General features: G+C 38.5%; 3 protein-coding genes across 7 annotated transcripts; 2 read left to right on the top strand and 1 right to left on the bottom strand.

Moving 5' to 3' along the window:
• The first annotated feature begins 780 nt into the window (after nucleotides 1-780).
• On the top strand, nucleotides 781-5,130 carry LOC103718902 (methyltransferase-like protein 23). 4 transcript variants are annotated; one of them, XM_039117642.1, is made up of 8 exons: nucleotides 784-1,103; nucleotides 1,870-1,974; nucleotides 3,353-3,439; nucleotides 3,980-4,030; nucleotides 4,116-4,209; nucleotides 4,275-4,377; nucleotides 4,477-4,644; nucleotides 4,706-5,130. In XM_039117642.1, the coding sequence occupies exons 1-7, from the start codon at nucleotides 942-944 to the stop codon at nucleotides 4,634-4,636; spliced, it is 762 nt and encodes a 253-aa protein (XP_038973570.1). In that variant the 5' UTR covers nucleotides 784-941; the 3' UTR covers nucleotides 4,637-4,644; nucleotides 4,706-5,130. The 4 variants fall into 4 exon arrangements, with proteins under 4 accessions (XP_038973571.1, XP_038973570.1, XP_038973569.1 ...); XM_039117641.1 differs by having other exon boundaries at nucleotides 4,477-5,130; XM_008807909.3 differs by having other exon boundaries at nucleotides 785-1,103; nucleotides 4,293-4,377; nucleotides 4,477-5,130.
• An 805-nt stretch (nucleotides 5,131-5,935) lies between these two features.
• On the bottom strand, nucleotides 5,936-10,007 carry LOC103718900 (protein Abitram). Of its 2 annotated transcripts, none has more exons than XM_039117644.1 (7): nucleotides 9,809-10,007; nucleotides 9,664-9,712; nucleotides 9,421-9,547; nucleotides 9,234-9,304; nucleotides 9,078-9,150; nucleotides 7,206-7,338; nucleotides 5,936-6,304 (listed from the first exon to the last, which is right to left on the bottom strand). In XM_039117644.1, the coding sequence occupies exons 1-6, from the start codon at nucleotides 9,978-9,980 to the stop codon at nucleotides 7,228-7,230; spliced, it is 603 nt and encodes a 200-aa protein (XP_038973572.1). In that variant the 5' UTR covers nucleotides 9,981-10,007; the 3' UTR covers nucleotides 5,936-6,304; nucleotides 7,206-7,227. The 2 variants fall into 2 exon arrangements, with proteins under 2 accessions (XP_038973572.1, XP_008806125.2); XM_008807903.4 differs by having other exon boundaries at nucleotides 5,936-6,299.
• A 144-nt stretch (nucleotides 10,008-10,151) lies between these two features.
• LOC103718901 lies at nucleotides 10,152-10,867 on the top strand. The gene has a single exon (XM_017845664.3). The coding sequence runs from the start codon at nucleotides 10,226-10,228 to the stop codon at nucleotides 10,688-10,690; it is 465 nt and encodes a 154-aa protein (XP_017701153.1). The 5' UTR covers nucleotides 10,152-10,225; the 3' UTR covers nucleotides 10,691-10,867.
• Nucleotides 10,868-13,407: the final 2,540 nt, after the last annotated feature.

Genomic DNA, 13,407 nt, shown 5'->3' with positions numbered 1-13,407 from the left:
AAATTTATGTCTCCGTTGTTTTTTTTTTTTTTTGCTAAGGCCCGTATTTTTTTTCTTCACATGCATATCATGTACACTAATGTCCGTTGCTATAATGATAGGTCCTCCAAATATTATTGGAAATTATCTTTTAAATAGTATAATTGGAAAAAAGTAATACTTTTGAATATAAGGAATAACAAATGGTGTCCAAAATTTATTTTATTATTTTATAGAAGATAACTATAATTAGGGCCTCTTTCGATATTTTTGTAGATTTTTTCTTGCAGAGATAGAAGAAAGAGAAGGTGTAGGCAGAAGGGAAGGAAGAGACATCAAGACAAAAATAATCTACAAAATCACCCCCCCCCCCCCCCCCAAAGATTTACGGGTTGTAATGGATTTGGGTTTGGTGTGTATTCGCCTCAAAAGAAATTCAGCCAAAGCCAGCACAGAGAGACGGGCGGCAGTCACTACACTATTGACATTCGGAGACTGGCGAGAGGGTATAGCTTTTTTGGGCTCCCATATTTACTGGAAGGCAAATAGTGCGGCCGACTGGGTGGCCATCTTCGCAGCTCACACTTTGAAGGATTACTTTGGGAGAACCATGCGGCTGTTCCTTCTTCTCTCTATCAGCTTCTTTTTTTTAATTTTTGTTGGCTGCACTCATGTGGTGTAAGGCGCCGCTCTATTAAAAAAAAAAAAAAAAAAAAAAAAAAAAAAAGTTGAGAAAAGAAAGGGGGGTTGATATGGGCCGTGCACAAATTGTCCGTTGCAAGCCATAAATCAACCGGATGGGCCGGATTTGCTGCCGAATTAGCTTAGCAGGTAGGCTTTCGGTGGAACCATCTGCCCTGCTTACGGCTTTATGTGGCTGCTCGGCGGCAGCACCCAGCCGCAGCGGCAGGAGAAGAATCCCCTCATCCCTCCGCCCCAAGCGAGCGCGGCAAACTGCGACCATGGATGCGGCCTCTCCCGCCTCACCCTCAGCTTCATCCCCGCCACCGCCGTCTCCCACCGCGGGGGCGAGCGCCGTGAGCCCCATGACCACCATCTCCCGGCACTATTTCGGCGGCGATTCCTCCGAAGACGACCACGATTTCTACATCGACATCATCGAGGTAACCAATCATTATAACGTAGGCGTTTTCACCACTCCTACGTTCTTTGAATTTGTTGATGGCAACCGTAGCATCAAATCATATATACATGTTGATAGCTATAGTGATCTTCTGGATGTTTTTTGCTTCTAATAGAGTTCGTAAGTCTTTATAACATAACCTCACGATTTGTATTATGTGATGTTTTCCGTAGTCAATTCGCTTAGTAGTTGCTTGATCAAAAGTGGAAGATAATTGTCGGGGAAATATAAAGTTTGTATTGGGAGACTCAGACTTCAAATTGTTTGGTAGATTTCAAGCAGTGATAGTATTCCATAAATTCGCAAATCTGGTAAGGCTAAAGCTTTGCCTCTTTTTTGGGGTACAAAAAAAAAAAAGCTTTATGTGCAACAGTTTTACACTTTATTATTTGTCGAGGGGATCCACTTTTCCGGTTCATGTGAATGGAAAAGAAGAAAGACTTCTAGTGCTGATTGCTAACTTCTTAAGAGAACCAGTTTGTCACCAGGGGCCTGGGTAATGTTTCTATCAAAACATATGAAGAAGAAAGTTATATGAAGTTGCAATTTGCTGCAAGCATATTGGGTTTGAACTCATTGTCTAGTTATTGGAATCGCTGAACTGTTGCCTGAATGGATACATTATCCTTTTTCTAATGCTTGTTTTTTGCATGCTCATGCATTTTCCTGTGCATCTTTTATTTGTCTTTCTTTTTAGAAAACTTGCTGTTTAAAGGAAAAATTTCAGCCTGACTTTGTTTCCACAGAATATGCAAGAAGATTATGGAATGTTTGTCTGGCCATGTAGCATAGTTCTTGCTGAGTATGTTTGGCAGCAAAGACTGCGATTTGCTAACAACACTGTCATTGAGGTAGTTTCACCTTTTACATTTTTGTTTCTTATGCTTAGAGCAATATGAACTTATAATTTGGATTCTGGCTTTTAAGATCTCGAGTACCCCACTTCCCACCCCCCCACCCGGCACTTTCCTTTAAACATATTTGAATGTATGAATCATGTCTTTCAGGATTGAGCTTTACTTTGTTTGGATCTTAATCTTGTTGTCAAATTATATCTGAAGGAAGGATGTGTTTTCTGAATGATTGTTTTTATGATAGTATTTTATATAACACTTTGTACTTGTGCTTTAGTTCTAAACTACTTTGATTCCACTTGGTGCACATATCTACTTGAGTAGAGACCAACAAAGAAGTTGAGATTGAATAGATCTGCTCCATCAAACAGAAATTCTTTCTCATTGTGTTTTTCCCCTGAATATTATATAATAGGCAGTGAAGCAAGACTTTTGACTGAACAGAATGCACGAGAAAGTCACTAGATTTTTTATAATAGTTTGAGTATAATAAGGCAACACGAAATTCATTGCTTTCCTTGAGTTGATGACATATGATATCCTTTGAGTTTTGACCACCAGAGCCTCCCAACAAAAGTTGCCGCTGTTAGATAGGTTCATTCTTTCATTGGACACAAAATCTTATAAGCATTTTTCTTAAAAAATTAATGATTATCTTCCCCACTTCCGTCTCAATTACTCAAAGTATCTGATATTAATCTGCTAATGCTTTCCAGTAAGTCATTTATAGAAGTGTTGGCAGATTAATTGTTAGCTATCATAGACAAATTTTGCTAACATTTTTAGCCTGGTTGATCATTTTATAGATAGTCGCGTCATGTCTGCTTGAGTTTGTACCTTATGGTCTAAAAGTTTTCTTTACAAGCTGCTTTGTGACTTGAAATTCATTTGTAAAAGTGGAAGAATTTAAGTTATCTTTGGTTAAAGCTTAAAAGAACTCCATAGGTTCAATTAATTTCATCTTTTGGAATATGAAGCTTTTTATAACCTAAAAGAAAAATAAGAGTATTTTTCATTAATGTTGTCTTTTTTTTTTGAGAAAAATATCAGTTTTGTGTAACCCAGAAATCAAAACAAGTTTTGTTATTATAAAACTCATTTTTAATTTACAGTTAAATAAGAAATCCATATATTCTTGTTTTACTTAGTTCTTCTATGTGAGTTTATTACCATGTATTTTGTGAATTTGTCCTTTTCTAATGTAACTTCGATCTTGTGGGAACGTCATATAATCTTAAAATCTAGATTTACTAATTGCAAATTTAAAAACAGTTGACAAGGTTATGGTAGTGATATATGGTGTTTGAGATTGTGGTTATACCAAGTTAAGTAACTGCTTGGAGTGTTAATCTTTTGATGTTTCCCCTATTTGCAGCTAGGTGCTGGGACATCATTGCCTGGATTGGTAGCTGCCAAGGTGGGAGCAAATGTCATACTGACAGACAACGCAGAAGGAGTAGAGGTAATGTTTTGATTAGAGTATGTAGTTTACCAACAGTTAAGAGAACCCAGAAAATAGAAGGTAAATGTCAGTATGCTTGCATTCAGCAAATCCAACTTCCAAAGTTGTGTTGTTTCTGAGAATACATTATTTAAGTAGGAGGATGTATATCTCTACTGCTGTTGACAAGTGTGAGCACCTTGAGATTCATAACTTCAGGTCTGTGTCTTGGTGATGTGTTATATTGATCCTCTTTCAGAACCTTTCAGCTAGTGCAATATTTTATGATGGGAGTTCTTGATTGTTACTAAAGCAAAATTTAGGAAAAAAAGTAGGCCTGAATGCTCTCAGAATACATGAGTTTGTTGGATATTAGGTTCTGGAAGATATATTACCAATTTTAGATATCATAAGAAAAAGTTATGGGTAATAATTGGGTTTACGCTCATTACAACACACTATCTGTGTATCTGGTGTCATCATCTGATCATCTATTGATTTCATTTTGGTAACTCTTTTAGATATACTTTTTTCATTGATTATGATGTCTTTGATGAACAGGTGCTGAAGAACATGAGACAAATATGCAATCTTAATAAAGTCAATTGTAATGTAGACTTTCAACGCTAATTCATCCACATTTTCAATATACTTGGTCTTTGGTTTGCTCTAATAATGTTATACTCTTGTTTTGCAGATACTGGGCCTCACATGGGGACAGTGGGATGCCCCTATATTTGATCTGCACCCTCAGATTGTGCTTGGAGCTGATGTATTCTATGACACAACTGGTGAGATACAGAGACATGAATATAATGCAGTTTACTTATCAATCATATGATTATCTGATTGACAGATCAAAATGTTGTTGAAGATTTTGACAATCTCTTTGCAACGGTTACTTTTCTTCTGCAAAATTCCCCTGGATCTGTGTTTATAACTACATACCATAACCGAAGGTTATTCTTTCATCTTATGTTTTGGTGTTGAATTTTACATGGAGGAGTGCATTGCTAGGTAACTATATCTTTGTAACCGAATGTGATCTTGATCTGCAGTGGTCATCATCTCATCGAGTTCTTGATGGCAAAATGGGGATTGAAATGTTCAAAACTTCTGGATGGCTTCTCAATCATGCCACCATGCAAGGCTGCTTCTCTGCAGGGAAACATTCAACTTGTTGAGATTACACTGGATAACCAGAAGTCTAAAAGTTAACACTGCAAGTAGGACTTCCATTAGTTATCTTCAGGCCTCAACATTTATTTAAGATTCATCTTGGTGCAGATAATAGGTGCTTCTCTCATTAAAATGGTTCAAGCAGGGGTAAAGACATCTTGCAACAAGCATGTAGTCACATGCATTTTAGGGTTCGGAAGAGAAAGTAAATTCAAATTTGAAGAGGTTTGAATCATATGTGGGTTTGCCTTGTTAAGAGCCCTAAAAAGTCATAATTTAACCAGGCAGTTTCTCCTACTGGATTCTGTAGGAAAGGGTGAAGGCTTTCATTGCAAATGCCTGCACCTTTGACACGTCACTTTCATTTTCCTACAGATTGGGCCATTGTTTTTATTTTTATTTTTTTTAATTTTGACAAATCAGGGCCTTCAATTTATGCAGCTTTTTCTATTTGTAATTTTCTTTTTTGGAAAATGAGTAGAACAATTGCTTTGAAGCTTCTGTTTATGTTATTCTCTCTTTTTTTCCCCTCATTTTCATGTCCGTTAAGTGATTATTTTGGTTCCTTTCAAGTGCTAGCTTACTTTTATCTTAAAAACTGTCCTTCAAGATATCTGGTATCCTTTGAAGTGTTGGTGGATTTTTTGCATGCTTCAGGCACAAGTAAATGTCATATAATATATTATTTTGCTTTTCTTGGATAAATTTTCTTCAGCAAAACAGAAATAGCTTATCAGAAGCCAATATGTGCCGAGACAAGCTCTCCCAAGATGGTCACTTTGCAGCTTGTCAAATGAATTCAGTGGTGTTACTTGTTAGTATGGGGTGGCAATTTTGATGATGAGCCAAGCTGCTGGAATCTAGATCCACGTAAGGGCTCTCTGTAATTGGTGAGACTTCAGGTCTGATCTCTGGGTCTCCATGGATTGAGCAGGTACTTTAGATCTCAATCCTAAGCACGTATGACAGTGATAATAGTCGAGGCTTAGCTCAAATAATTATGGAGTCTGAGCAGTTTATAATTAAAGGTGAAAACTAACAATATTACTGAAAAAGTGTAGAGAAAAATGATTAGAATTTTCACTGCCCAACACTAATCCCCTTCTCTTTGGTCTCTATCATTTTGATCTTTATAACATATATATTTGACCAGTACAGGTTCTGTTAGGAAGGTTCGTTTTTAATGAATTCATATAAAACAGATGACTTGTGTATGAGTTTGTTTTCTTTCTCTAAATTTGATCATAAATGGCTTTAGCTTTAAATCGTGAGTTTGCTAACCCAATCTGTCAAAATATATTGTCACCTCCAGTTTCCATCACCATTGGCCTTTCTGCATACATGAATTTTAGCCCATAAATAAACAAAATGTCTACATAGACAGACCCCAGAAGGGGTGAATTTGGAACAATAGATAAATGAGGGGAGCAACAACTAATGAATTGTAACCGTCCTCTTTGGACAGGTCCTTCATATGGATGCAAGTTGATCAGAATCTTTAGAGGCAAATGATGCCTCAATCAACCAGTGACTGAGGATGGTGTTACTGTAACTTGGTGCAGGTGATCCCTTGAGCTTTAGTGTTGACATGGCCTATAGTCCAGTGTAGTGGATGATGAACAAAATCTAAACCACTGCAAGAACTTGCTTAAATCCAATTGTCTCCATCCACCAACTCTTCCCTCCATTTCTGACCGGAGTCCTGCACTAAGATGTCAAGCTACTCAAGACTGCAACACTGGAACGAAAGCTTGGTTGGAAAACATATTAGTAACTTATGGTTTGTAGTATTACCAAATTTGAAACATTCGGAAGAAAAACAATCATAGTAAAATTTTTCTTCGAGAGCATCATCTAGTTACCATGCGGACAACCATCATCATCACATCATGCTCAGATGATGGTCTAATGGATTCATGGACTTTCACAACTGATGAACTCAATGAGATTCAACTATCATTGAGCTATAGAAGCCAGAGTTGGGGGGGGAGAGAGAGAGAGAGAGGAAATATTATATGTTTTTGTTGCTCACAATTCAAAGCAGCACGGTAATCAGAAGTAGGAGCATCGTTTAACATGGGTTTGGAACTTCTATCTACACCACAATTTCAAAACTACTGCCCTTAAGACTTTAATACCACAATTAGCAATTGTTACTCCTTAGGAATAGGCTATAGAATCCAGCTGGTTGCGTGATGCCTGAGTTTTGTTCCCCATTTGAAGATGCATAGAGTAAAATAGCCAAAAAGCAATTAACCACAGTAATTACATTGTTTTCAAGGTATCTATGGAATCTTATACTGGCTCCATGCCATAGGTTTAGAAAGGTTGAAATGGGTAATGACAGGTGCCAAAGGTTTGACCATTCAGAGTTGTGGCAATGTACATGTAAAGGCCATGGATGACGGCCAAGGAGATCAAGTGGTGAAGCGTCGGGCAGAAGTTGAACCCTAGAGAGTGTAGAAGAAAAGGAGCAGGAAGCATGAAGATGCACAAGAGATTCTGGGAGAAACGGACCAACGGGTTCATAAGTAGAGGTTGTGTCAACAAGTACCATATTAGAGAAGGTCTGTTCTACTGCAGAAAAGGCAAATCAGGCAAGACATACCTTTCATTGTATCAGCAAAGAGTCAAAGACTTCTCAACTTCCTGTAGTCTTCATGGCTCAACAATGAATCCTTGATCTTAAGCCAGTCTGCTGGTTTTGGCATGATAATTGCAATGTATCCTTCTCTATCAGCCTGCATGACAAACAAATTTGTATGGATAAGCAAAGGAGGACTTTAGCAAACATAGTGTCAGCATTGGTGCATTCTAAAAGTGCTGCTAGATGCATTCATTCTTTGCTGTTGGAACATATATATGCCTGCACATTTCAAAACTTCAAATAAATATAAACAGAAGCTCGTACCTATTGTACTGCTAGGTCAGCATTCTTTCATTACTAGAATTATAGATGTAAACAGAAGTGCATACTTATTGTACTGCTAAGTCAACATCCTTTTTCGTTACTAGAATTGCAATAGACATTAATGTCCATGTCAAAACTATAGGAAACAAAGACACTATCTTCCAGCATATGAATGGTATTCTGGCTGCTGCAATTGCATCATTAATCTATGAACCAATGTTCTTCAAACATGCATCAGATCATTGAACCAGGGTAAGTGGATGCCCATGAATCACAAGTAAACTGTGTATGAGTCGATTAAACTCCTATTTCATCCCCTGCATCCCAGCTGAAAAACAGTTCTTCTCATATCTGTAACAGATTATTATCAAAACATCTTGTGTTCCACATGCAATGAGAGAATCCTCAAGGGCATGATTTTACGTATGTTATCTAAATTGATAATGCTAGGTGTAATAGATTGAGGCAAAAAAAAAAAAACACAGTCGAAATTCTCACAGTAAAGCACCAATGAAAAAAGATTGCTCCAGATTGGCTGAGAATACACCAACTGGCAGCATCAATCAATCAAGCCTACCACTGGCAGAGTTAAGAAGAGCACGAGAAGGCCTGGCCTATGCAGTCACAGTCCTCAAAGTCCCCAATATTGTGCTGGAGGGGTATTCCAAGACTGCAATTAGTTGGATTTCAGGACTGATGACTTTATATGATGACGCTCATCCTACCCTCGAGGACTTGGGAAATTTGAATTCTATATCGGGATCATCTAAGGCAGCTCATGTCTATAGAGGGGCAAACAATATTGTAGATCGGGTGGCCTCACATGTGGCAAACAATACAAATGTAGTGATCTAGAAATTGACCCTGGGGGTGCCCCCTCAGTTGCATGACCTTAACCATGCCGCCTTAAAAAAAGGGAAAAGAAACAATGACACAGAATATGTTGCACTAGTACTTAAAAAAAATAATAAAATCTATATTTTAAAACTAAAATATTGCTTTCATGTCATTAAGTACTTTGGAAACCAAAATATGATCATATTCAATTCAAATATAGGAAGAGTTAATCGTTTAGAGGAAAAGTTAAAATATTTTGGATCGTGTGATGCTTGGTAAAGATTTGCTTGAACCTTCCTAGTAAACTTTAACTGATGGAATTGTTAGCGATTGGAAATGTTTTGAGTATCTTCATATTTACAAGATAGATGATCAAATGCTAAAGCTAATCAATTGCTACTAAAGCTAATCAATTGCCACTAAAGCTAATCAAATGCTACTTAGTCAGAGCTTTTGTACATAATAATGATAGTGAAAGGATGAGGGTTTTTTTAATTTTTAATCTCGAATTCTTGTATAAAGAAAGCATTTTTTTCATTAGAAGCACAAATGAAATGATAAATTAAACTGCAGGAGTTTCAAAACCACCTAACCCCATAGATCCCGAATAAGTTCTCCTCCAATTTTAGATGAGTCACTAAGTAGTTCCAACCTCTATGTTGTATAAAATTTAAACCACCATACCCATACAATCTTCATGATATAAGAAGCATAAGGATGATTTTTACGCACCGATGAGTTAAGCAGGTCAGGTTGCTTGATTAGCCTATCATTGACCTCCAAAAGGGAACCTTTCACACAACACCTGCCAAATGCCACCATCACAAACTTTTCATTTTGAAACACAAGACATTATCATCAAAATAAACCAAACTCTACCATACAAACCTCCCAATGTAGAATGTATCATTTGCACAAACTTTACATAGAGCTGAATTGGATTCAAAATGCTGTGCATTCTGCACCACAACATCAACATTCACATTTTTCACATAATTAGGAAAATTAGGATAGCCTTGCAAGCTTTAAAATCTGAACTTTTAAAAAGTCTCCAATCATCCTATTATTCACATACCCTTTTTCGCTTTCCGGTGACCTTCATCTCACTGCGGTCCGATTTTCCCACGTTGTAATCCACAGCTGTGACTCCACCCTTCTCCCTCAGGGCAACATGAGTCGGAGCCAAACCAATTACACATAACCTACAATCACAGCACAAAAGAACAAAAAAAAAAAAAAAACACAAATTGAGCAACTGGATTAAGCTTCACAAAAGGAAACAAGAATAAATTTTGATGTTGTTTCTTGTTTTAGTCACCCATTGGCATGGCGGTAGACAAACTGATCATGTCCAGGCTTCATAAAATCTGTAGAAAATACGAAGAATCACAGCAAACCAAAGAATAAGGCTTTTCTTATCATTTTCCACCATTTTCTGTGAGATTTCAAGGATTTAGAGGTACCTGCGGCGAAATATCGGACGAAGTTGGATTCGACAGCGGAAGGAGGAGTAGGAGGGACATCCTTCATGTCGGGCAGAAGGAGAGATCGAAGCTCCTCTTCCCCCTCCTCTTTCTTCTCTGCCGTTTCAAGAGAAGCCCTTTCTAGGGTTTCGTCCTCTTGACCTTCCTCCATTAGTGGAAAGAACGAAGACTCGGAGAACCTAGATCAATAAACTTATTATGCAAGGGATCTGTAACAATCACATCCATCCATGAGAGATCCGACGGTCCAGATTAATTCTTATACAGATGGTTGCCCCTCGCCGCGGAGTAACATAATTTGCGAAGTACCTGCTTTCCCAAGGAAGGCAAAACCCTAATAGAGCTTTAGCCGTTCGAGCTCTCTCCTCGAAAACCCTGACCCTAATCTTGCCGGAAATGGCGTTCACAGGGCGCATGCGGGAGCTGATGAAGAAGTACGGGAAGGTGGCGCTGGGCGTCCATTTCTCCGTGTCCGCCGCCTCCATCACCGGCCTCTACGTCGTCATCAAGAACAACGTCGACGTCGAGTCCCTCTTCCAGAAGGTCGGCCTCCCCTCCGGCCTCCTCAACAAGGACCCCGCCGCCTCGTCCTCCGCTGGCGCCCCGTCCGGCGACCCCGCCGTCGTGTTGGACAGCTACGATGCCCCTGCTCCACCGCCGCCACCGTCGCCGCCAGGAGAGGGGGAAGAGAAGAAGAGGAACAGGACGGCGGAGCTGGCGGCGTCGAGCGGTGGAGCGCTGGCACTGGCGATCCTCTGCAACAAGGCTCTGTTTCCTGTGAGGGTTCCGATCACCATCGCCCTCACGCCGCCAATCGCCAGATTTCTGGCAAGGAGGAAGCTCGTCAAAACTCCAGTATGAGCATAGCTTCATCTCTCTCTCTTGCTCTTGATGTGTTTTTTTTCCTTTTCTGCCCCTAGAATGGATGAATTGTTTGCCTGGTATTGGGAATTTATGGTATCAATTTGGACCTATGTTTTATCCAAATTAGTTCCCAAAGATTGAAAAGAGAATGGAAAATTTGCTTCTTGGTATGCTCTTTTTGGCTTCCATTACAATGGATTGGTAGAGGTTTTTTAAACTACTGTATATTCTGTTGGAATGTTTTGTTATGCTTATTTCCTTTCTAACAGAAATCAAACTTTTTGATGTCTCCACTCTGACAAATATTATAAGCTACTTAATTCTTCATGAGCTCCTCAAATAAATCTCAGAAAACCAAATCCATCATCTTTTGCAGCAAATGTCTTCTCCCTTGTGAACGAAGCACATTTGAAATGCTCAAAATGAGCTCAAGATCAGCCAGCCATAGAGTCTATATAATAAAATTCAATTCACAACTTTGGTTGCCTTTATGTGTGGCTGAAAAAGAATGGTGTTTTTAGTTGTGGCTAGCATTTCAACCCTCTGAATTTCCCTTGTCCTTGTCCAACTTGGTGTTACCCATACTGGCCTTTCTTTCTCAATTTTGTTTTGCATTTTTACCTTCATTCGTATCAGTTCTATACTGCCTAGATATTTCTAGTTCAATCTGTATGCCCACATCCTTATAATATATCATTCTCGATATCCAGTTTCAGAGCAGACAAGAACTCATCTGATTAAATAACAAGATTCCTCTAGAAATTGTTTTTGCCCTGTCTGCACATGTCCTCATTTCTTTCTTTCGAGAGTCTACGCAGCATAGCCTATGATTGCCTATCTTATGAGTGCTATCATCTCATGTTTGATCCATTGAAAGCAGTCCTGTAGTAATTGATTATTCTTGCTTTGTGGTTGTCTTGTTCCATGCCTCGAGCAATATTGGAGATCCAAGATTAGATGTGCTAAATCTTCCTTCGTCATTTTACATTCTGGACATACAGTGTCTGGCATGCATCTGATGTTGCTGAAGTTATTTATCTTTGAAAAATGGATGTTAGCTTTCACAAATAACTGTTGGCTCCATCAACCTCTCTGTAACTTAGTGCGCATCTCGCTTCTCTTTCGAAAGCCTCATCCAGAGGATTTATTGTCAAAAGAATGATTCCTCTTCGATTCATTTTCTTCTTTTTCTTTGTTAGATGGTTTAAGGCACTTATGGAGCTTCTATGATCTCATGAGAGTATATGAGCAGCAATTCTGGTGAATGTTTGACAATGTATTCTGGTATTTTGTCATATTGAGTTGTCTGGGGTCTTGTAGTCTTGCAGGATAAGGTACGTGTGTGTGTTTGCGCGTGCATGAGAGAGAGAGAGAGTTGCTATGAAGTTATGTGCCATATCCACTTCAGGAAGGATAGCCAATTGTTCTAAATAATAAATGCAGTAAAGCACACAGCAGTCTATTAGCCATTAATTTCATGATCACCTTGTCTGAATCACACAGTCAATAAACTTTTTTGGCCTAAAATCTGACTTCTTCGCAGGCTGTTGATTTGAGGAATTGGAATATTCAGTATCATTTCAATCATATGAGGACTAGCCTTCGACTACACCATTTGTAGAAATCCTTCCCAACAATATCTCTAGCAATTACAGAGTTTCGCTAGCTACTGCCCAGAAAAGGACATTTGTTTCTTGCTAAGTTAAAACTGCAATTTTTTGCTTTGGATAACTCTTAGTGCAATCTCCTCGTATCTACTCGCACCATCATTGTGATCTGTTCAGATAGGAATGCTTTATTACCTTTCTTTTCAAAGATATTTCCAAATGTTGATGTATAACAGAAGAAATTCAGAATTTTTTATGGTCCAGTATGCTTCTTCCCAATAGTATATCTTTTGAATTGTTATTTTTAGGATCATAAATTTGGTGCTTACAAAACTTTTTTTTATTTCAAGTATAATCTATCACCATGTGTAATTTAAGTTTGAGTAAGCCTTGATCATTTTTTCTATTTGGTAACAAGTTTCCTACTTTCCTGTACTCTGGCTATGGTATGCGTGATCTAAGGACATTCATTGCCAACTGAACTTTGATTTCATGGAAATATTTGTAATATGCGCTTGTGAATTCAGCATTGAAGAGGACTATTTGATTCAAATAAATTCTGCTAGTGTCCGTGTCTCCACTTTAAGAGTCTGTGCATCTTCATATCATATCCGGAGCAAGCATGATCAAATGGAGAATGCAATCCCCAGGAAAACGTGCTCCGATGATGCATATCAATCAAGCATTTTCTTAGGACCAACTACATGTTTAGATGTCGTTTGGCATCAATTTTGTTTTTCTATTTCAAAAATAGAAAAATAATTTTTTTATCTTTTAAAAATTTTAAAAATTATAAATATATTTGATATAATCAAATTATTTTTAAAAACAAAAGTGATGGTGGTGAAGATGATGGCAGTTGCAATAGAGGTAGTGGAGGTAGTGATGGTGTTGGTGGAAGGTCTAGTGGTGGTATGGCGACGATGGTTGTAGTTATGCGGTCGAGGGATATAGTGGTAGTGGTGGTAATGGCAGCGACGATGGTAATGGGAGGGGCACCAAAGATGTGGTAGAGATGACGACGATGATAGCGGCGGTGGCATGGTAGAGGCAACAATGGTAGCGATACCAATGGTGACAATGGTGGTGGTGGAGGAACTAGATATG

The sequence above is a fragment of the Phoenix dactylifera genome, unplaced genomic scaffold (genome assembly GCF_009389715.1).
Source record: "Phoenix dactylifera cultivar Barhee BC4 unplaced genomic scaffold, palm_55x_up_171113_PBpolish2nd_filt_p 000254F, whole genome shotgun sequence".
NCBI lineage: Eukaryota > Viridiplantae > Streptophyta > Magnoliopsida > Arecales > Arecaceae > Phoenix > Phoenix dactylifera.
This window is presented reverse-complemented; position numbering and strand designations above follow the sequence as displayed.

Excerpts from the sequence above, each read along its gene's own strand:
- LOC103718902 (XM_039117642.1), top strand. The coding sequence starts at position 942 with ATGGATGCGGCCTCTCCCGCCTCACCCTCAGCTTCATCCCCGCCACCG. Across the intron at positions 3,440-3,979 it reads ACAACGCAGAAGGAGTAGAG|GTGCTGAAGAACATGAGACA; the intron begins GTAATGTTTTGA and ends TTTGATGAACAG. Across the intron at positions 4,031-4,115 it reads TTAATAAAGTCAATTGTAAT|ATACTGGGCCTCACATGGGG; the intron begins GTAGACTTTCAA and ends CTTGTTTTGCAG.
- LOC103718900 (XM_039117644.1), bottom strand. The coding sequence starts at position 9,980 with ATGGAGGAAGGTCAAGAGGACGAAACCCTAGAAAGGGCTTCTCTTGAA. Across the intron at positions 9,713-9,808 it reads CGTCCGATATTTCGCCGCAG|ATTTTATGAAGCCTGGACAT; the intron begins GTACCTCTAAAT and ends TATTTTCTACAG. Across the intron at positions 7,339-9,077 it reads CTGACCTGCTTAACTCATCG|GCTGATAGAGAAGGATACAT; the intron begins GTGCGTAAAAAT and ends TTTGTCATGCAG.
- LOC103718901 (XM_017845664.3), top strand. The coding sequence starts at position 10,226 with ATGGCGTTCACAGGGCGCATGCGGGAGCTGATGAAGAAGTACGGGAAG.